A 23,120-nucleotide genomic window follows, 5' to 3' on the forward strand; every position below is an offset into this window, starting at 1 on the left:
CCCCATAAATTACACCATTTTTATAACTGCACCCCTCAAAGTATTCAAAATGGCATCTAGAAAGGTTTTTTTAACTGGTTTTGCCTTTTTACAGAAATGAAAGCAATATGAAATTTAAGCATATGTATGCAGCTTTTTGAGTCCTGAAGCCTGTGGTTGGCTGAGCAGTCACGTGCATAATGAATGTGACCGCAGCTGGCTTCTATCAGGCTCTGAGCAATGAGGACTTGAGCTCCAGCCTGGATGGGAAGCTGCTGGAATAGGTGTGCATGTCTTTATTCTTTCTTTTACACAATTCTAAACATGTCAATTTTTTTAGTCCCGGAAAACACCTTAAAGTCAACTTTTCCTTAATACAGCAGAAGTTATCAGAGAAACAAAACTCAATATTTAATACCCTTAGGCCGGCTGCACACGAGCGTGACGGGCTCCGCCGCGGAATATTCCGCGGCGAAGCCCGTCACGGCGCCCCCCAGAGACCCCATACTTACCAGCATATCCGGCGTCTTCGCTCCCGCATAACGCTTCCCTGCCCACCGCCACCGCGTCACATGACACGCCCACCGCGTCACATGACGCGGCCGGCCATGTTATGTGACGCGCCGGCCGCGTCATATGACGTGGCAGCGGTGCGCGGGAAAGCGTTTTCACGCTATCTTCCGCTGTGTTACAGCGGGAGATAGCGTGAACGGGCGGCTTCCATTGACTGCAATGGAAGCCGTCAGCGCGTACACCCGCGGCAAATAGAGCATGCCGCGGGTGAGGACGGGAGATTTCACGGTGCGGAATTCCGCGGTGGAATTCCGCACCGTGTGCCCTGAGCTATTAGATTCAATAGAACCTAATAGCTGCGGGCAACGCAGCGGATTTTCGCCGCGAATTACGCGGCGGAAATCCGTTCGTGGGAAGGAGGCCTTAATCTGCATTTTTTAAGAAAAATCTCACGTGTGCACTAAAACACAGGCCTCAGAAATGAAGACACACCTTGTGGATTTTGGAGCCTACCTTTTATTATGGCTCTTTGCAGGCAACATTTCAAGTTTGAAGATGCCTTGAGGTGCAGTGCTACCCTCAAAAGAACCATTCTTGAAAGAACACTAGAGATGAGCGAGTATACTCGATAAGGCAAACTACTCGAGCGAGTAGTGCCTTAGTCGAGTATCTGCCCACTCGTCTCTAAAGATTCGGCTGCCGGGGAGCGGCGCGGAAGAGAGGGGAGGAACAGAGGGGAGATCCCTCTCTCCCTCCCTGCTCACTCCCGCAACTGACCTGTCAACCGCGCCGGCAGCCAAATCTTTAGAGACGAGCAGGCAGACACTTGACTAAGGCACTACTCGCTCGAGTAGTTAGCCTTAGCGAGTACGCTCGCTCATCTCTAAAGTACACCCCTCTTTGTGTGCAGTGAGCATTTTGACCTCACAGTTTTTTGTTGGCAGTTGTTAATGTTGGGCCATGAAAGTGAAAAATTACGTGTTTTCCAATAATACATGGCTTTAGCCTTAATGTTCTTCATTTTCAAGGGCAAGAAGAGAAAAAGCATCCCATACTTTGCTAACCCATTCCACCTTAGCATGGAAAATGTGCAGATAAGCTGCTGCCTGGGTGCAGGACAGGCTCAGAAGGGAAGGAGTTGTGTAACAGATTTTGCTGGAACAAATTGCAGACAGCATGTAGCATTTGCAGAGTCCCTGAGACACCCAACTCAGTGAACCCCCTAAAAGTGGAAACTAGACCCTTTAAGGAATGCATGAAGGGCTGTAGTGAGTGTTTTTACCCTAGAGTTGTGAAGAGAATGTTGTAAACATTGGGCCATGAAAATGGGAAATATGCAGGTTTACCATCAAATTTTTCATTTTTACAAGGAGCAATAGGAGAAATTGCAGTGTCCCATAGGGTGACTCCAGATACAGGGCATACGTTGAGGATCTGGGAAAGTAAAGTGGACACTTGTCATTGTGGCACTTACCAGGCTCCCTCCTGGAGGGACACACATAGCCTCGGCCAGAGCAGCACTGGGCCTCTTCCAGACACCCCAAGGAGAGGGATGGCCAGCAAACAAAAGAACAGGAGAAATGGTTGTCACGGACGGCACCACTGTTTTGTTACCCACTGGAATGACCCTCGGCAGTAAATAAATGAGCCACATCCTGTGTAACATATCTCAGGCCCCTGGGAACGGTCAGGGCCTGGCAAAACTTTACTTGGAAACTTTATCAGGATACTTAGGAATACACTAGTAGAGGTAAACAGAAAATTAGGGGTCAGGGAGGAAACACAGGATGACACTGGTCCTGCAGTCGCAGTTATCTGCTAGGAATGGCTCCTGGCAGGGGAACTCTCCAAAGGAGGATAGGGTCACTCCACAGATACTCTCACACAACAGTACCTCTGCACGGTGGTTTGGCTGTGTCTTCTCGCTCACTCTCAATCTCTCTTACTTGTCCTTACTCACTGTTGGCTCCTAGCATTTGGGTACTCAGGAAACCTCTCTTTTTCTTGCATTCTTCACCACATGAGGGTTGAAAGTACCCCCATGTGGCTGACACTCTCCCTCAGGAACCCAGAAGAACAGAACTGACTACCACACCTAAAACACTCATACTTATAGACAACATAGATCACATGACTAGACAAATATCGATACAGTTACAGGCATCTCCCAGTCTCATGCAAACATTAACCTCTCACTTGCTGCAGCTGTGCAATACACATAACAAGATGACTAGACAACTTTGCACAGCGTATCTACAAAAGATATTACATGTATGACATTTATGGAGGGGCCAGGAATATATACTCTGGGCCACTACACAAGGACCCCACAATTTACTACACAATTTCTCCCAAGTATGGAAATGCCCCATATGTGGATGTAAATTTTTGCTTCGACGCCTGGTAAAGCTCAATAGGAAAGGACGCTATTTGGCTTTCAGATTTTGCAGTAATAGTTTTTGGATGTCATGTTGCAATTGCAAAACCCCTGAGGTACTCAGTATAGAGAAAACCCTGCAAAAGTCACTCCATTTTGGAAACTACACCCTTCATGGAATTCAACAAGGGGGTAGTGCGCGTTTCACCCAATGCAATGCAAATACGCATCCAAGCACACATCAAAATCTGCATGCAAGATGTAAGGCCGCCTGCAGACGAGCGGAAATCCCGCGGGATTTCCGCCGCTCAAAGCCTGCATAGGATTGCGTTAACAAACGCAATCCTATGCAGACGGCCGCGGTTTGGCCGCGCGAAATGTCCCGCGGCATGTCCTATTTTTGTGCGGGGCTCGCAGAGCCTCGCACAGAAACGTCACTTACGCAGCCGGCGGCTCCGGTCTGCGCATGCGCCGGCTGCCCGGCAGCCGGCACATGAAAGAGCCGGGGCCGCCGGGCGCGGGTGAGTACGTGCTCATCCCTGCAGGCGCTCCGGTCGGGTCCGACCCGCTCGTCTGCAGGCGGCCTTAGTAGATCTTGTGGCAGATTTGCCTGTGGCATCGAATTACTCCATGTGTGAATCCACTCTTACAAACTCCGTGGAACCGGAGGTACTTGCACACATGCAGGTTTGGTGTGTCTAGGTTGTGTTCACATTGTGTGGTAATGTGCTGCACATATAATTACCTCATGTCGAATCACAATTTGTTTCTGCAAAATGCACGGTTTCAGCCTGCAGCTATTAATCACGTGGGTTTTATAGGTAAGACATGCTGAGAAAACGGCTAATAAATGCATCACAAAACCATAGCAATTCGCTATAAAGTCTTCTTCACAAGACTGTGTTTGCGCGGTTATTTGCACACGCAAAATCTGTGCTCGCTGAACACAGGAAATAGAGCCCATTGATTTCTCTGGGTTCGTTCTCATGAGCGCACACGGTGAAGAGGAGAACCTGCTCTATTTTCCTGCGTTTTGCATAGCAAAGGTCCTATTGAAGTCTATGGGAGATGCGGAAAAACGCAAAGGAAAGTGGAAAACACTGCGCCAATGTGGGGAAAAGAACAGATCTGCACCTCATTAGGCTTAAATTAATCCACTGAAAGGGTGTGCCACGTGCGTGTGAACTGGCCCTGCTTGCTCAAAACGTACAGTACTGTGTGCAAACACATGCGCAAATATGCTGCGCCGAGAGTTTTTGCCCATAGGCTGTTGTAAAGCCACCCTAACCACATGTTGTACTGCCATGCAGACATTGGCCACATTTATACACAGTATTGAAAATTCACAGTTTGTTGGTGCCTTTACTGAACTGATGCTTCATTTTAGTTATTGGGTTTTATGCGATGCTCCGTGTCTCAATGAGGGCGCTTTCACAAGTGCTGTGTTGATGCAGGTTATTTATGCAGTCCTTAAAGTCAAAGTAAGGGGAGGGGAATTATATAGGAAATATTCTATACTTTTTTTTTTAATCGACTCATAGGGTATTTACACGTGTAATAAATGGCAATAGTTTTGTGCATCGGCATTTACCACACCGCATTAACGTGCATGTTTTTACAGCAAATTGCTGCAGTTCTGCCATACAATTGCTGGCCGCACCGCTTCCACGAACTTTTTTCCGTAAGCGGCTTGCCAAACCTGAAAGTATCAGAGAATAAGATAACATCTGCATGTTCTGTAAGGGGTAGTGCCAGAAATGTAAGTGAAGAAATGCGGTGAAGAAACGGCAATGTTGTATAATCTGCTAAGATTGTCTGTGTTGGAGGACCTCTAGTGGAGATTTTCTGGTAATGTCATTGGTTTTCTCCTCATGTTGGTGATGCTGTAAATGTTGCTATTGGCTGCGGTGGGTCACGCCGACGCGGACTTGCGTACTGTATAAAAACATGTGCACATAACATGAGGTGTAATCCTCTCCAGCTGAGGTGTGAAGATGAAGTTTGGCTGCCAGCTGGGTGCTGTACCAGGCCCTCTGGCATGGCCTGTCTTGCAGGAGCCGGAATCCGTGTTGAATAAATCTAGGTGGGCGAGCAGTTGTAAGTAAACGGGGAATCCCCTTCAGGGCAACTCCTGAAGATAACTCCTTGTCTGCCATAAACCTGTGCCCCACTGCTTCCTCACCCTCATCTAGGAGGACAAACCCAACAGTACTCTGTGGCACAAGGTAGAGAGGGACTGATTCAATCCCCATCCTTCTAAACTCTGAGGTCTCCAGTGAGCTATTACCGCTGAACCCCTCATGAATTGACGTTACCCGTTTTACTGATTTAGTAAAGTTATAGTAGCAAGATGATGGCAACACAATCTATTGTCTGCTGCAAACCTATGTCCTCTCTGACCCATGCCTACTTCTACGGACACGTGACTAAGTCCTGCATCGTAGTTCCTGAACCCTGGGAAGAGACGAGCCCGTCTCCCCTCCTGCTAGCGACTAGGAAGGGTTGCGGGCCGAAGGTCGCCCCCTATAACTGAACCTGCCTAAGGGCGCAGATTCTATAACTGGTTTCCTCCTTTCTGTTCCACAAGTCATTTGTATGGTTATGCGAGTCAAAAGTTGGACATGCCTACCAATAGTTAAATGAGGGTTAATGTAGCACTGTGAGTATGTTTGCTATAGAAGAACAGCACTAAGTTACTGTACATTTGAATTGGCCATGTCAAATTCTTATGTTTCTCTCTATACCTTTTACTGCTCATTCTTTTTACCCACTGGAAATGCCAACTATTGAGAGGTCATGATGAATTCTGCTCCGATCACTTTAAAATAGCCATCTCAGAAAAAGTTAGATTCCAGGCGTGATTCATTATTGGAATGGTGGGAGTGAATACAGCTGACAATCACCAAACATTGGTTGGAAATAAAGCAATATTTTATAAATACAGTAATGAAGGAAAATACGCCAAAAGCATTTAACAAAGAGCTACACAAATAGGACAACGTGCAGACGATGAGCCGTGAAAGCAGACAGTCATTTGTTATACACAAGAATATCTGGCAGTTGACACTTGGGAATGGGACATTTTATTCATTAACGAGTCCAATATTTCTGGTCATGTAGAGGAGTATTGATCATTTAACACGCTGATATTCAATACTGTTCCACTGTGCTTTGATAAAGGCAATGACTGTAATGACCTGTACTTTGTAGTAAAATATTACTATTATACATTTGCCATAAATATTCATTTAATAAATGAAAGAAACATACAAGTATATATTACACAGAACATCAACTAATGTCACTGATGATTGTTTAATGACTGAAGTCATTGAGCCAACAAAAAAAAAGTCTGCAATGATTCCCAATGATGCTGGACTAAGGCCTCGTTCACATGTGGTGGTGGTGGTACCGAACCCCTACTGCATTGGAACAAGCTTCTAGAAACTGCACCATGCATTGCAAAGTCTGAACAGGACTTTATAAAATCCAGATTACCTGGTTCTTCCAGGTTAGAAAAATTGATGTCTTAGACTAAAATTCATGAAAATAGAGAATTTCTATCAAAACAATTCTTTGTAGGGTAAAATTTAATAAATTATTATTTTCGGTACTGATGACACATTGTCATCGTCTGGAAAGAAGTTTGACACATTTAAAAGCCCTTTCGTCCACAAATAAATTTTTGGTGAAAAAATGCTCTCAGGAAGATCATTTGTACTTTACCGAGTGCCATTGACCATGTATGGCCAGCCGGTCCAACTTTATCACCAATATGGACTAAAATGTGTATGGCTACGTTGGTTGAACAATCGATTGCTAGACGACGGTTTGTTCAACCATCAACCTACTTCCATGTAATAACTTTATGGGTCACCATTGACTTTAGATCACTTAAATATACAGATAGGGTTAGGCAGGCCTCCAGTGAGCTCAAGATCCAATGCAATAAGACTTGCCACAACAGGACCATAAACTTTAGCTTAGACATCCCTTTTTGCAGATCACTTTCTGCTGAGGCTAGCACATTTTTGCAACATTTTTGACCTGTTTGTATAATAACCACAGCGCAGTTTACGATGTAATTCGGTCCAGTTTCACACCAGGATAATACAAGCACATTAGTGAGAGGCCACAAGTTCTACCGGTCCATGGATCTCATGCTCCAAAATGACAACATCATAGGGATCTATGATAACACCATTTTATGTCATTAGGTCCACAGTCAGGCCAGGACTTGCTGCTGTTATACGGGCACACAAGTGAAGCTGACCTGAATATGAACATGCACATGTTGTATCCGATTTGTGCCTCAAATCTAGCCCACTTCAACAATGCATGAGCAGCGGCGTTAAAGGGAACCCATCAGCAACTATAAGCAACATCTCTATGGGAGTGCGTGTATAGATCCTTATGAAAAGAGTCACACTGACTGCGTTCCTTGACTTTGCTGGAACCGGGTAAGTATGAGAAACGGCTCGCCGTCACCTAAACTATAAAAGTTCCATAACTTAGTTTATGATCCTTATAGATGATGACAGACTCCATTTAAAGTAAATTTCTGTAGCATGCTTTATCTACTTACCGTTGTTGTCTTGCTTCACACTCAACTGAAATTGTCGGGTTACTGAAATCCGTTTCTTAGTTTAGGCAGAACCCCTGCAATTCTGTGCAGTGGTCTGTTCCATTAGTGTACAGTCAGTTATGCTTATTGAGGAACAGACCACTGCACACACATAATAGGGGTGCTCTAATTACAGTAAGAAACAGTTAAATCAATTACCTGAGGATTTTTTTGTGTGTGTTTTATGCTATTGGGTATAAAACATGGCAACATTGATAAATATAGTATACCATGAAAACCTCTTTCACATTGCCTTGCATAAAACGATCCACAAAAGTTGAACCTATTATTTAGTCCAGCAGCATGGGATGACTAAAAGAAGCAATCAATGATCGTAACATGTGCTTATTCTTTAACTTGTGTAGTGCTAATTAACAATGTAGTCTAGAATGATTATGATCATTTTTGGAGGCAGCGTCAAAAGATGCAAATCACAGTTGTCCAAGGAAGAAATTACATTATCAGCTTAAGGAAAAGAAATAATGCCAATATTATATTTCTTCTTCCAGGACCCACACTAAGATACGTACTGCCAAGATACTTTTGGCAACAGCTGTGCTATATACTACTTTGTAAACTAATATGTACTCTACAACACATGGCTTGAACATAGAATATTGCATTTCACTACTTCATTCTCGACTCTTGACGTTAGGTAGAAAACTCTAAAGTGTTGCTCAAACACTGCCATATAGTCAGATTCTTTTTTGCCAAGTTCCACAGTAATCCTAGCTGAAAGCCTATCAATTATAAAGAGTGCAGATCCCTATCCGGAGTATCACAGAAACAAAGTAAATAAAGGTTGAAAGTTCAAAATTACACGTTATTCAATATCTATAGGAATGTGGATCTAGAACATGCATGTAAGGCCATACAGCACATGCCTTGTTGTACACACCCATTCCTACAAATATAAAGTCCACATTACTGCATACCAAGTCAACATATAACTAATTTAATATCAGCGCGAAGTCTTTTGCTTCAAAAATTTAAAGTTTGGGACATCATCTTCCACCATTCCATCAGCTCTTCTTTTTCTTCCTCCTTCCTCTCTGATAAGGATTCCAGATCAAAATCAATCTGTTTAAAAGGAAAATGAATGCATGTAAATACAGAATGTCTACAAAATGTGATGGTAGCCGATCTACTACAACTGTTAATCAATCATTCAATCAGGACAAAAAGATAGATAAACTAAAAAAGTGAATAAATGAGTGGGTGCAGAGGAGCGTTGAGAACCGAGCATCCCATCATTCCTGTTAAGCAAGATTTGCAAGGTGAGAAATTGCCCATAACCTCGGCCAAAACAACATTCTGAGTCTCTGCCCTTTTACTCGCAACGATCATCGCTCACAATTCGTCCAAACTACTGGAAATGAGCAATAATTGTTACATGTAAACGCGGGCACCGTGCACTTTTCATTTGAACGATAGATTTTAGATAAACTTAAAATCCATCGTTCAGCTGCTGAAAGACTGAGCAAATACATTCCATTTGAATGCAATTAGTTATATGTTCTCCTTGTAGCATGTTTACACTAGCTGGGAGGATAACAATGGAATGTGTCAGCAGCTGTTTGAACAGCTGGGCATGTGTTTACACACACCCTGGGCTCTGCAAACAACTGGCCATTACAGCAATTAACACTTCATGCAAATCCATTGCTAAAGGTTTCAATCTTTAGGTCGTTTGAAAGATTATAATTTTTGCATGTAAAAGGACCTTAAGTAGAGATGAGCGAACGTACTCGATAAGGCAAACTACTAGAGCGAGTAGTGCCTTATTCGAGTACCTGCCCGCTCGTCTCTAAAGATTCGGCTCCCGGCGCGTGTGACACGTGAGTTGCGGCGGTGAGCAGGGAAGGAAGAGAGGGAGAAGAGATCTCCCCTCCGTTCCTCCCTGCTCTCCCCCGCCGCCCCCCGAATCTTTAGAAACGAGCGGGCAGGTACTCGAATAAGGCACTACTCGCTCGAGTAGTTTGCCTTATCGAGTATGCTCGCTCATCTCTAACCTTAAGGCTTTCATTCCAATTGGTGTTCAATTGTTTTACAGATCAAACTAACAGCAGTAAACGTTATACAATAATCAAAACAAAGGATACTCACCTGTTAAAGGGGTATTCTGGGCATTTCCAACTGCTGAACTATCCACTTAAATGGTTATCAATAGTTGATTGAGGGGGACCCACCGCTCAGAATCCCCGGTGATCAGCAGATCATCTATCTAACTGTCACAACAGCAGGCCGGATGTCATCATCAGTGGTCATGGCAGGGTGCTTCTATTACATCTCCTGCTCCTTTTATGGCCAGGACCAGACATCCTGTCCTGACCATAAAGAAGAGCAAGAAGTGCAATAGAAGTGAGGCACTCCCATTGATTTCAATGGGAGTGAAGCCGACATGTCCGTTTCCTGCCCTGACCAATGATGATGATGTCCGGCCAAGTGCACTGACAGCTGGCCAGACGATCAGCTGATCAGGAGGGACACCAAGCAGAGGGCCTGTCAATCAACTACTGATAAGTTGAAAATGCCCAGCGTACCCCTTTAAATTTATCACGTGTTACTGTGTGGCGGTTGCTGGCCCTCCTGGGGCGGCGGTCTGCGGGGTCCCGCAGTCGGGGCGCGTCCCCCCAGCTTGTTGCTGCCGTGCGCAAGCTCCCTTTTATTGATTTCTGTTGGGAGTTGGCTGTCTCCCATTCTCCGCCCCAGGGCGGAGGATTTTGTTTAAAGGTCAGGCACAGACTTGCAATCACTGCCAGTTATTGGTTTCCCTCAGTGTGCTAGCTAGTCTGCCTCTGTTGGTCTCCTGCTTCTGTCATCTTGTCTGCTATACCTTGCTATTATCCGCCACGTTTTTCCATCTGCCTCAGTTCTGCTTAGTATTGTTCGTGTTGGTTATTTACATCTGCCTTTTCTGTCGGTATTCTACCCTTTCCATCCAGGTACGCCAGTGTCCCTTTTGAGTCCCTAGTTAGAGTAGGGACCGCCGCCCAGTTGCGCGCCTGGGGTTAGCCAGGAGTGGAGGCAAGTAGGCAGGGACAGGGGTTGTGGGTGAGATCTAGGGCACCCGGGCTGGCGTATCACGGGTAGTAGACCGTAACATCACTGCTCCAACGCCAATGCTTTTGTGGTCCCCCCTGGTTTACTTGAACAACAATGACATCCCCTACATCTACATGACCCATGCAGCCAATCATAGGCTTCAGTAGTCATATGCCATATGTGCTAATATCTCTGCTGAAGTCAGTGATTAGCTGCAGCAGTCACGTGAATGTACGGTGCGACATCACTGCGGGAAAAGTAAACCTCATGTTAGGTCGGCAAGGGGGGGGTGACGACTGTTTTTTAATTTATAACTTTTTCTACAGTTTAGTTTTTAAAACAATCGGACGATCCCTATAAATGTTGAATAAAATGGTGTAATGAACAAAACTGCTCTCTGTATAAATAAATGTTCCTAGGATCCAGAAGAGAGAGGATCTAATTTGCCATCTTGTTGGTTTCCACAGTACATTTTCACAATGCAATATTATGGTCTTAATGTTTTAGACATTATTTGAGCTACAAATATACATTATTTAGTTCCTGACCCTTTAAGTAGTAGTAGTAGTAAATGAGACTTTACTAGCAAACATATTTAGGATTTGATATGCCAACAATTTTTGAATGAGGGTCCACCCTTCACTGGTCTCAGTAATGGGGGTACACAGTCCTCTGTACCCTGCAAAGAGCTGGCTGTGCATGCATAGTGACTGTTAGTTATCGGTTACGAGCGATAAAAAATAGCATGTTATAAGAGCTCCTTCACAATCTCTTTTTCTAGCATTTTACGCTGCTTGAAAAAAAGGCATTTTAAAGCGCTAGCAATGTTTAAAATATAACATTCATTTTTAATAGCGTTTTAGTGGTGCTTTTGGTGATTTGTTTATTTAGTGTAATTTCATTTACAACCCTAAATCCAAAAAAGTTGGGACACTATGTAAAATGTAAATAAATGTAAATAAAAAAAATTCAATTTGTTGGAAATCTTATATGACCATATATTTTATTCACAATAGAACATAGAACGCATATCAGACGGCGAAAGGGAGATATTTTTCCATTTCATTTAAAAAGTAACTTATTTAGAAATTGATGGCAGCAACACATCTCACAAAAGACTGGAAAAGTAAGTGGTAATAATGAAAAAAAAAGCTGGAGGGTTAATTTTCTACTAAGTCATATGACTGTATAAATAGAGCATGGTAGAGATTCGGATTTCCCAGAAGCAAAGATGGTCAGAGGTTCACCAATATGTGAAAAACTGTGCCTAAAAGTAGAACTACTTCAGAAAAATGTTCAACGAAAAATTGTGAAAACTTTGAACTTTCCACCATCTATAGTACATAATATCATCAATAGATTCAGAGAAACTGGAGACATGTATGCGCACAAGGGATAAGGCTGATGGTCAATATTGGACGCTTGAGATCTACAGGCCCTCAGGCAGCACTGAAATAAAAACAGGGCTGATTCTGTAATGCGAATCACTGCACGGGCTCAGGAATACTTCCAGAAATCATTGTCTGTGAACATTGTTTGCAGTGCAATCCACAAATGCAAGTTAAAGCTGTATCATGCAAAGATACAGAAACGCCAACATCTTCTCTGGGCCAAAGTTCATTTAAAACGGACTAAGGCTAAACAGTTTCCAAAAATAATTTTATATTTTGATTCATCTGATCACAGAACAGTGTCCTGCAGACTCAAGAGGAGACGGACCATCCAGCTTGTTATCAGCATACAGTCCAGAAGCCCGCATCTCTGATCCTATGGGGTTGTATTAGTGCTTATGGTATGGGCAGCTTACACATCATGTAAGGTATTATCAATGCTGAGCAGTATATAGAGGTTTTATAACACCATATACTCCATCCAGACAACATCTCTCAGGGAAGGCCTTGCATATATCAGCAAGACAATGCTAAACCACATACTGCGTCCATCACAACAGCACGGCTTCATAGAAGAGTCCGGGTGCTGAACCGGCCGCCTGCAGTCCAGACCTTTCACCAATAGAAAGAATTTGGTGCAGTATGAACCAAAAATCCGGTAAAGACGACCCGGATTGTTGAGCAGCTACAATCCTACATCAGACAATAATGGGACAACATTCCTCTCCCAAAACTCCAGCAATTGGCCTCCTCACTTCCCAGATGTTTACAGACTGTTGTAAAAGGAAGAGGGGGTGCTACACAATAGTAGTCAATAAACTTTTGTGAGATGTGTTGCTGCCATCATTTTCTAAATGAGTTATTTTATTAATGAAATGGAAAAATGTCTCCCTCTCACCTTCTGATATATGTTCTATTGTGAATAACATACGGTTAGATGAGATTTCCAAATCTTTGCATTCTTTTTTCTTTACATCCTCTTACTTTATACAACGTCCCAAGTTTTTTGGATTTGCCGTTGTATTACGTTTTCAAAAAGGGAACACAAATAGAACACAGTAACTTGACATTTTGGACCGTCAAGATTAAGGTAAGTACAGTGACTGTATAGTAGGCAGATTAACGGGAAAAGGGCAAATAACGCAGAGGTCTAGAAATGGAAGTCCCCTACAGTGGGAAGGAACAATTATAAATGATGAATTCAGCTTCAGTCACGGTGGCAATCAGAATAATCCCTGGATCACCGAGCTTTCTGTAATTAGTAACTATAGCATGTAATATTGTAACGCTCAAGAAAGGCATCGAAGTAATAAAAAAATAAATTTCTAATAAAGGAAGGAGGTATCTTTATATTTAGTTAATATGTTATAGGTACAACGCATGTGTCAGTACAAAAATATATGTATACTTAATTGTATTTTATCAGATATGTGACATTGTAGTTGTATTGTAAATCCTCTAACTTTACTTTCAATAAAAAAATATAAAACAAAAATCAATTAATTAAAAAAAAAAAGTCATCCAGATCCCTTTAAAACTATTTTATCGAGTTTGCCATCACAATGTCCTCAGGTAGAGAGATCCATAGTCTGCCTACTCTTACAGTAAAGAATCCCCTTTTATGTTGATGTAGAAACCTTTTCTCCTCTATACAAAGAGGGCGCCCCCTTGTTACAGTCACAAGCTTTGTACCAGTACATCATGGGAGAGATCTCTGTATTGTCCCAATATATTTATACATAGTTATTAGGCCAGCCGTCTTTTTTCTAAAGAAAATAAATAACCGTAATTTTGATAACCTCTCTGGGTATTGTAGTCCATCCATTCTATTTAGTACTTTAGTTGCCTGCCTTTGAACCCGCTCAAGTTCTGATATGTCCTTCTTGAGTACTGAGGCCCCAAACTGTACACAATATTCCCTGTGTGGTCTGATCAGTGACTTGTAAAGAGGAAGAACAATGTTATCATCATGCGCCCCTAGACCCTTTTCAGATGCACCCCATGATAAAGAAAAAGAAAGACCAGAGTATGGAAGTAGGGGAAAAGATAGGAGAAAAATGCCAAAAAGGAACAAAGATGTGTTAGAAAGGGGATAGAGTGGACCTGGGCTGGCCTACCAATTGTATCACATAATGGTTATTGACTAATGATGGAGCATTATGTCAGGGCTAAGGAAAGGAAGGAGAGATGGGGGAAGGGCACAGTCAATCCAGGGTTGCCAAATCTTACAAAACTTTTTCTTTATCTAGAAGTATACTGGGTAGCTGCCTATTTATAAAGAATCCATCCAAGATCTAACCTCCTGCAAAGGAATATTCATTTTCTTTCAGGAGTTTGCTCAGTTCCCAAAAGGAGGAACGTAAAGAGGTTAAATAGATTGCAAGCTAGGGCTCATATATCATGGATACAAAGGAAGGATTACATTAAGCAAGCTATGAGCTAAATCGTAGATTCTAACCAGAAGCAGACTACCCAAGGACAAGACCACCAAATGTGCAATATAGTGCCTGGGCTAGCGCAACCTCTGAAACACATGGAGGGGTAATTTTATATACAGTATGCGATTCGTGTGGGCACCAAGTACCACCTCAGGAGTACCTTGTATATGGGTTTCAATGAAACGGTGTTACTGGAGCATTTTGAAATTGTGAACCACATTTTATGCCAAACGGCAGAATCACTGCTTTGGCAAATATCCTGCTTCCATGCTCGGATATAAGAGTTTTAGGAGGGGAGACATACCTTGGTAAGAGAGGAATAGGGAAATGAGATCAGGCCTACAAAATGAGGGGAGTAAACACTGATAGGCTCAAAGGGGGAAAACTTGTGAAAGCCCTCCATTCCTCGCAAGAAGGTGGATGCCCAATGTCTTAGCTGAAGGTAGTGAAAAAGCCCTGAAGCAGCCATATCACGTGAAGATTGTAGGAAAGGAAAAGAGCTCATTCGCCTGTTAGTTAGTAAATGAGGTAACTTAGTAAATCATTCACTGGTGTGCCGCCACTCAAACAAGGAAGGGGAAGCTATTCCTGGGGGAAAACTAGGGTTTCCTGACATTTTTAAAGTACTATAGATAAGCTTATTGAAAAAAACTTCAGAAAATATGCCATACCCAAAGCAGGATGTGTTTTGAATAAAACACAACTGACCCAAAAATACCACAAGCCAAACCACACTGGGGAAAATTTAGTAAGATGGGCATTTCCAACTCCGGTCTTCGTATAATTTTACACCAGGCCTGACCTGGAGTAAATTTCTGGCATAATTTACATTGGTTTCTTGCGATAGTATTCTGATGTAAAGCCATCGTAAATGTCAATAATTGTATGTAGTGTTTTTAGATTTCACTACAGACTTACAGTACACCTGGCTGCAGCATTTTTGACCAAGAAAAAGTGACATAAAAAAACACCACGAAAAACATGCGTTTTTTCACAAAAATGCTGTGTGTTCAACTAGCCTATATGTTATTTGAGTAAAAACCTCACTAAAATAGGGTGTGATAAAAGTAAACCACATCTCTAAGGAGAGATTTGGTATTAGTGCATAATATCTACAAGATTTGTACCAACTACTTACCTTAGTAGCAGGGCTATAAGCAACAGCTACTTTTTTAGTGACTGCGAGGTACCCTGGAGCGGAGGCTGTGACTTTGTAGTTCCCAGGAGAAAGGAGCCTCCAGTAATCACCATCCTTAGCTTGGGTTGAAAGAAAAAACGTTATGTAATCAATGAATATAGCCCTTAAAATACATTCATGCACTGAAATTAAGTCCATCAGTTTTAGGGATTTATCTGTGCACATATATATTTGAACACTAGTTTTTATATGTAAACTCTTGTGAGACTTGTTAAACATTTTAGTAAAGGAGTTCTCCAAGACTTTTACTATTGGTGACCTATCCTCAGAAGAGATCATCAATAGTTGATGGGCAGGGGTCCGACGCTTGGGACTCCTCTAAATAAGAGCACATTGGTCATCAGTATTACGAGTGTGTAAGCTGAAAGCCTCTGTCATTAAAGGGGTTTTATGAGTTATTTATTTTATATAGTTTTGGTTCCCTCTTGCCCAAAACAACCCAAGTGACCACTGCAGCGCTTGTCAACAGAAGACCGACAGAGCGTGGCGAGGGAGCATCACGGCAGCGGGAGGTTGGTATTGGGTTTACTTTTATTCTGTACTCTACATCCCCCCACTGTCACCAATTACCCCAGAAAACACCTTTGATGGGGTTGTGGGGTTGTCCTACCAAATAAACCCATGTGACCGCTGCAGCGCTTGTCAACAGAAGACCGAAGGACCGGGAGAGCACAACGAGGGAGCATCGCTACAGGTTGGTATGGGGTTTAATTTTTTTCTGCAATCTGTATCCCCCCAGTGCCAGCAACTATGTCGGAAAACCCTTATAGGGGCTGTCCCACCAAAAAAGCCTATCATCTATCCATAGGATAGATGATAAATTTCTGAGTATTCCAGCTCTCGGACCCCACCAATCATGAGAATGGAGGTCTAGAGTCCCCAAATATAAATATGGTAAAGAGTATGCACTACCACTCCATTCATCTCTATGGAACTGCCAGAGATACCGAAGTACAGCACTCATATAAGGGCTAGTTATTGGTTGCTTCGTATGGCCTTTGAAGTTGCTCCTTTAATTCCTGATCTTACTGATGAGTTTCACACGTCAGTATTTGGCAACAGTATTTATAAGAGGTGGTTTCACGCCTGCGTTAGGCCTCAGTTCAGGGTATCTGCTACTCTGCTCACCTGCGTGGTTTCACATCTGTGGTAGGGTTCTCCGTTCAGGGAGCAGGAAAGAGAAATCCACATGTTCAAACAGTTTCGTCTCTGGATGGAACTGAACAGTGCCGGACAGACCTCATTGACTATAATGGGGTCCGCCCACTTAGCTCCCAGCTGCCTGGCATTTGGACGAAAGAAAAAGCGCTGCAGCTCTTTTTCTTCCACTTTTTTCAGCCGGATCTGCAATGGGACCTTTGGCTGGAGGTCCTCACACAGATGTGAAACTGGCCTTTGGATACTTTCACACCTGTGCTGGTAATTCTGCTTTCCTGCTCCGTTCGGGGACCAGGAAAGTGGAATCCCCGTGGCCTAACAGTTCCGACTCTGGACGGAACCGAATAGTGCTGGGCAGACCCCAATGACTATAATGGGGTCCGCTTGCTTTGTGCCCAGCTGGCCAGCTTTTGGATGGAGGAATACTTTGTATGCAGCGCTTTTTCTTCCGGTATTTTCAGCCGCATTTGTGACAGAACTTCCAGCAGGAGGTTCCGATGAAAATGTGAAACCCCCCCCTAGGGTTCAGTTCAGGGTGAAACCACCCCTAGGGCTCAGTTCAGGGTTACCGTCTCTCTGCTCAGTTTTTGGAGGATGCAAAACTGAAATAAACTGTTCATTTTTCCCCCATTGATTTCAATGGGTTTTCAAAAAAATAAAGGCTTTCAGTTTGCTTTTAGTCTCTTCAGTTCCGTGTCTTTTTACCAGTCAAAAAAACTGAAGCGAAATGGAACTAAGGCAGACTGAAAGCAAAAAGGATTCCAGTTTTTTTTTGTTTTTTGTTTTTTTTTTGAAAAGCCATTAAAATCAATGGGGAAAAAAACTGATCAGCTCATTTCAGTTTTACATCTTTCAAAAACTGAGCAGAGAGACAGAAACACTGAACTGAGCCCTAGGGGTGGTTTCACACTTGCATCAGAACCTCTGAGCCCTAATGCAGGTGTGTAACCACCCTAAGCCAAAATCAGGAGTGGAATCTATAGAGAGAAAGCATAAGGATCTGCATAAAGATGGAAAGATCTGCCCCTTTTACGTGTACCGGCTTTGGCTTACAAATAGTGATGCAAATTACTGAAATATTGCCGTGTGTAAAAAGACTTAGGGTGCTTTCACACCTGCGCTCAGGATTCTGCTTTCCTGCTTCATTCGGGGGAATCCCTGCGGCCGAACAGTTCTACCTGTGGACGGAACCGAACACTGCTGGGTGGACCACATTGACTATAATAGTGTCCACTCACTTTTCGCCCAGCTGCTCGGTTTTGGGACAGAAGAAAAAGGGCTGCAAGCAGCCCTTTTTCTTCTAGTATTTGCAGCCGGATCTAGGACAGAACCCACCGGAGGTTCCGACGCGGGTGTGGAGCCGCTCTTAGGCCTCATTCTAAGAGCAGTATTTGGTGAGTATTTTGCATCAGTACTTCTAATCCAAAACCGGGAAAGGAACCTACGGAAAAAAGTATAATGCAACAGTTTGCACCTTATCCATATTTTGGGCCCACATCTGGTTTTGACTTACAGACGCTGATACAAAATACTGACCAGGATAGTGCAGGGTAAAGAGGCCCTTACTTTAGTTTTCAAGTCCCTTTAGACATGTTTATGTATTCCCGTTATATCTAGCTCCGTACCTTGTATGAAAGATTGTTGAGTAGGGCTCACCTGAGGTAACATCATGGTTGATTCCATCTATAGAAATTGTTGCATTAGCAAGTGGATTTCCCTGATGATCTTTGACAAATCCTTTTACCCCACGATGCACCTAAAAAACAACCAGAAATGTTTCCTTCCATTGGATTAGAGAAATAATAGAACTGTAGAAATACATTAGCTCTGTGTAATGCAAGACAGTTTGAAAAGACCCTGTCAGCATCTTCTTACACCCCTCTCTGAGGGCAGCACAATGCAGTGACAGTCACACTGATTACAGTGATATGTCTGCTGGATCTGTGCAGTAGTTTTGGAGAAACTTGCCTTTTACCAGTAGCAGCACACACATAGAGGGCTACTCAAAGTAGTCCTGGATATTCATGAGCTGTAGACTAGTTACACCCACTCCGCCTCCTAGTAAATGGTTGACAGCTCTCTGCTTATCACTGTGCATCAAGAGACAGCTGACAATCATTGGCTGGAGGGTGGGGTGAGTGTGGCTAGCTGCAGCTCTTCAATATGCAGGACTAGTTCTGTCTTTGGCTGCTACTAATTAAATGCAAGTTTCTTTCAAACTCCTGCACAGATACACACAGCAGACATATCAGTGCAATCCGTGTGGCAGGCATTACCTTATGGTGCTCTCAGTGAGCGCTGCAAAAAGATGGTGACAGATGCTCTTTAAGTGGTGGTACAGAAAATGGAACATCTATAGAAGTGTCCGTGATTCCATGTAAAAATTAATCTATGTTGGTCTGATCTGCCTTTTCTGCTTTTGATGTAACTACAATTAAGGGCATTTTAGTTTAGCTGCTTCTGCGCACACACCATAGATCAGCATGTTATCAGACAGAAGGAAGTCTCCAGAGAACACCGTCTTTCTGCATCAGTAAGTCCCAGCAGCCAAACATTTTCAGGCCAAAGAATTTTAGCCGTGTTGGATTCCTTCGGTTAAATCATTTATGTTTTATTCGGGTTTCACAAAGAATATTTTAATTGGCACATTTAAATGTGTTTTTGGGGCTCTTTTTGAAATGCTGTGATTAGATGTTACTTTGTAGGGTTTTCCCCATCTGATAAAGTAACGGTACAACTCTAGAATATGCCATCAGGTTATGATTAGTTGGGGTCCAATGTCTTCTGAAAAAGGCGTTTTTAGAGTCTGTGACATTTTTTCCAACCGCTGCATGCTCTAAGGGCTTATTCACATGGACAAGCCTGTGCGCTGTCCACAAAATCAGAAGTAAAAAGCATCAGAAAGCACACGGAGTCCAATGTTGACACATGGCGTAATGCTTCACTGGTGAAAGCAGACCAGAAAATGACAAGCTGCAATGGTTTGTGTGAAAAGTGGAATGTTAGAGTAGCTTAATTGTCTGTATACTGTCCGCATGAAGCCCACTACACACAAGGACTGCGCATAGTAGAGAATTACAGCCTTGGTGTGTTCTCTATAGATGCCTCTATTGAAAATGTCAAAAACAATATTTGGAAAAAAATGTTAAATAATGAAAACTGTCACCAAAAACACTTTTACATGTGTTTTAAAGCACAGAAAATAGTGTGAGAGTCCTTGTACTACAGATGTACAGGGCTGGAAGTGTCTAGCAGCTACTTCCCCTTATAACATGCATATTCAGCTAAGCTAAACTTGCATATGTTAAAGGGGTTGTCCCGAGGCAGCAAGTGGGTCTATACACTTCTGTATGGCCATAATAATGCACTTTGTAATATACATTGTGCATTAATTATGAGCCATACAGAAGTTATAAAAAGTTTTTTACTTACCTGCTCCGTTGCTAGCGTCCTCGTCTCCATGGTGCCGACTAATTTTTGGCCTCCGATGGCCAAATTAGCCGCGCTTGCGCAGTCCGGGTCTTCAGCAGTCTTCTATGGAGCCGCTCGTGCCAGAGAGCGGCTCCGTCTAGCTCCGCCCCGTCACGTGCCGATTCCAGCCAATCAGGAGGCTGGAATCGGCAGTGGACCGCACAGAAGAGCTGCGGTCCACGAAGACAGAGGATCCCGGCGGCCATCTTCAGCGGTAAGTATTGAAGTCACCGGAGCGCGGGGATTAAGGTAAGCGCTCCGGTAAACTTTCTTTACTTCCCTGCATCGGGGTTGTCTCGCGCCGAACGGGGGGGGGGGTTGAAAAAAAAAAAAAAACGTTTCGGCGCGGGACAACCCCTTTAAGTCCAAACAAGACATAAAACACCTCACCCAGATCATACGTAATTTATTGTCCTGAAAGGAAGAATATACACAGCTTATAGTAACGCAGAGAACACTATATATTAATAACAAAATCAAAAAGTGGGCAAATGAGAAATCTGACGCTAACCTACTGATGCAAAAGGACCCTACCTAAGGGTGAGCACACACCGTGATGAAGGGACCTGTGGAGACCCTAAGGTCTCATGTCCACGGACAGGTCGGATTCCATGTGCAGAATCCTGCACGGAATGCCACCCTGCCTGCGGCCAGTGACCCATGGTTACCTGTATTTCCCTGGCAGTGGCGTCCACGTGGATCTCTCCATTTCCGGGTTCGCTGTACTGCGCATGGTCCTCACAGCTCGTCGCCGGAAATACGCAAAACAGTTTTTTTTCAATCTCCTGCTTTCCCACAGGATCCACGGCACATCAGTAGTGTTAGCTGCAGACGAGCTGCGAATCAGTCGGCTTCCATTGACTTTAATGGCAGCCGTCAGTGCGGGATACGCACAAAAATGGAGCATGCTGAGATTTGTTTTCCGGACCTAAAGGTCCGCAAAAAAAAATCCACATGCTTAAATTAATTTGCGGATGCTCATGCTTCCCTATAGGCAGCTTGATTTGTGGATGTCCCGCGTGGGTTCCGCAAATCCAACCCGCCTGTGGACATGAGGCCTAACTCTCCCTAGTTGGAAATAAAGATATTGGTAGCTACAACAAACAACAATAGGTGCGAAGTTGATGTTACACAAGTTTACTATGAATCAAGTGTATGTTCAATGCAAAACATAGCAAGATAGATGTTGCAACACCCCAGAAACAAAAACTCCCAAACAGACTTATCTGAACTGTGAGACAGGATAGGAACCACTGACTTGACCAAAAACCTTCAAATTAGAAGTATAACCAGCATCCTCAGTAAGGAGGAGCCAGAATAAATGTGTGCAGGCAAGAGCTGATTGGCTGGCTGGGACACACACCTCCCAGCTGACCAATCCATCCACACACCAACAGAGAAGTACTTATATTGGCATTCAATGCTAGAATGACACTGAGCATCATGCGCTGCCATGCGGATCACGTGGGCCTGGGCTGACGCTGTGACATGCCCCCGGTCCTGATCAGTGAGCCATGACAGCATGTTAATGGCGGATCAGCTGACTGTTATCTAATGTGGATGGTCAGTTTCATTGGGTATTTTTCAGGACATGGACAGACAGACATATTATAGTGTAAAACTCTACCTGACTATCTCTAGAACAACCACTATAAATTAAGTTATAAAGATCAGAGTTGAATAATTTATGTAGATCATACTTCCAATTTTTGGATGGCTTTAACGAACTGATTTGTTTGAAACTCTGAAACCATGGTGTGTGATGTTGATTGGTCAGTCCAGGTTTTGGACTACTGGTTACCTACTGAATATAAGAAAAGAAGAAACTTTGGGCGCTAATCCCAACCAAGAAAATGGAAAGGAAAAAATGTTTACTGTTTTGGAAGTCCAATAAATGTAGTATTCAATTACTGGGCTTATGAATCTAAGGGTGCTAGTCAGTGTTCTGTATTTTTAGAGGTCACAAAGCCCTAGACCACCATATTTTTACCTTTATGGAACCCTCCAGCCTTGGACAAACCAAATGGCCAAACTGCTGCTCTGTCTACTGGAAGCACACTGTGCATTAGTATGCATCATTAGTCTAAGACACTAGATGCTACTTTGATTGGCCAGTCAGGGCTGCATGCTGTTTTTCCAAGGGGCATTTAGACACAAAGATGATCGCTCAAAAGATGCCTTTTGAGCAATCATTTTGCATAAAACTACTACTTGGTACTAATGCCTATTAGTACCAATTAGTAGCATGTGAGCTGCTGGGATCTGTATTTAGGGAACAGACCACCCGCTGTTCTCTGAATAAATTCCCTTTGTTCTGCCAGCCGGGCTGTCAATGTAATCAGCTGTTATCAGCTCTTCCTGGGGCATAACACAGCGTGCGGTCCATCTCATCAGCTGCTCTACCAAACAATGGATTTAATGCAGAACTGAAATCCATCGGTCGGCAGAAAAATGAAAGATGGGCACATTTACACGCAACGAATATCACTCAAAAGACGGCTTTTGAACAAATTTTGAGCGATAATCGTTGTCTCTAAATGAGCCTTTAGACAACTGATGCATACTAATGCACAGTGCGCATCAGGTAGTCAGAAAAGCGGTGCAGCCATGTTTGTTTGTTCACGACCAGAGGGTCGCTTTAAAGCTATGCTGCAGTGAAATATGAAAACCTTCTATTATACCTGCTTGATGTAATTCACCAGCGAATCTTTGTTTTCTTCCCAGTAGTTCTTCAGCAATTCTTCGGGTGGAAATTTGTCACAGCTCAGCTCCACGGTTATCTCAAAGCAATTACTGCTCAGGTAATTGAAGTCCTGCATACCTAAAATCAGAACAGAAAGGTTAACAGCAGGCGAGGAAACGAGCAAAGGCATATCACATACAATGTATGGGAAGGTTTACCCAGCTTTTCATTTTATTAAAAAAA

The 23,120-nt window shown here is 43.3% G+C and overlaps 1 protein-coding gene across 1 annotated transcript in view; it reads right to left on the minus strand.

Annotated features, from left to right (window-relative positions):
• Positions 1 to 5,782: 5,782 nt before the first annotated feature.
• The window catches only part of CPE (carboxypeptidase E), a 72,188-nt gene continuing 54,850 nt past the window's right edge, over positions 5,783 to 23,120 (minus strand). Inside the window, exons 6-9 of the mRNA XM_066573568.1 lie at positions 22,876 to 23,015; positions 18,380 to 18,479; positions 15,506 to 15,624; positions 5,783 to 8,573 (exon numbers count right to left, since the gene is read on the minus strand). Of these exons, the coding sequence (XP_066429665.1) occupies positions 8,475 to 8,573; positions 15,506 to 15,624; positions 18,380 to 18,479; positions 22,876 to 23,015 (458 nt within the window). The 3' untranslated portion in view covers positions 5,783 to 8,474. The remainder of the gene's footprint in view (positions 8,574 to 15,505; positions 15,625 to 18,379; positions 18,480 to 22,875; positions 23,016 to 23,120) is intronic.

The sequence above is a fragment of the Eleutherodactylus coqui genome, chromosome 7 (assembly GCF_035609145.1).
Source record: "Eleutherodactylus coqui strain aEleCoq1 chromosome 7, aEleCoq1.hap1, whole genome shotgun sequence".
Lineage (NCBI taxonomy): Eukaryota > Metazoa > Chordata > Amphibia > Anura > Eleutherodactylidae > Eleutherodactylus > Eleutherodactylus coqui.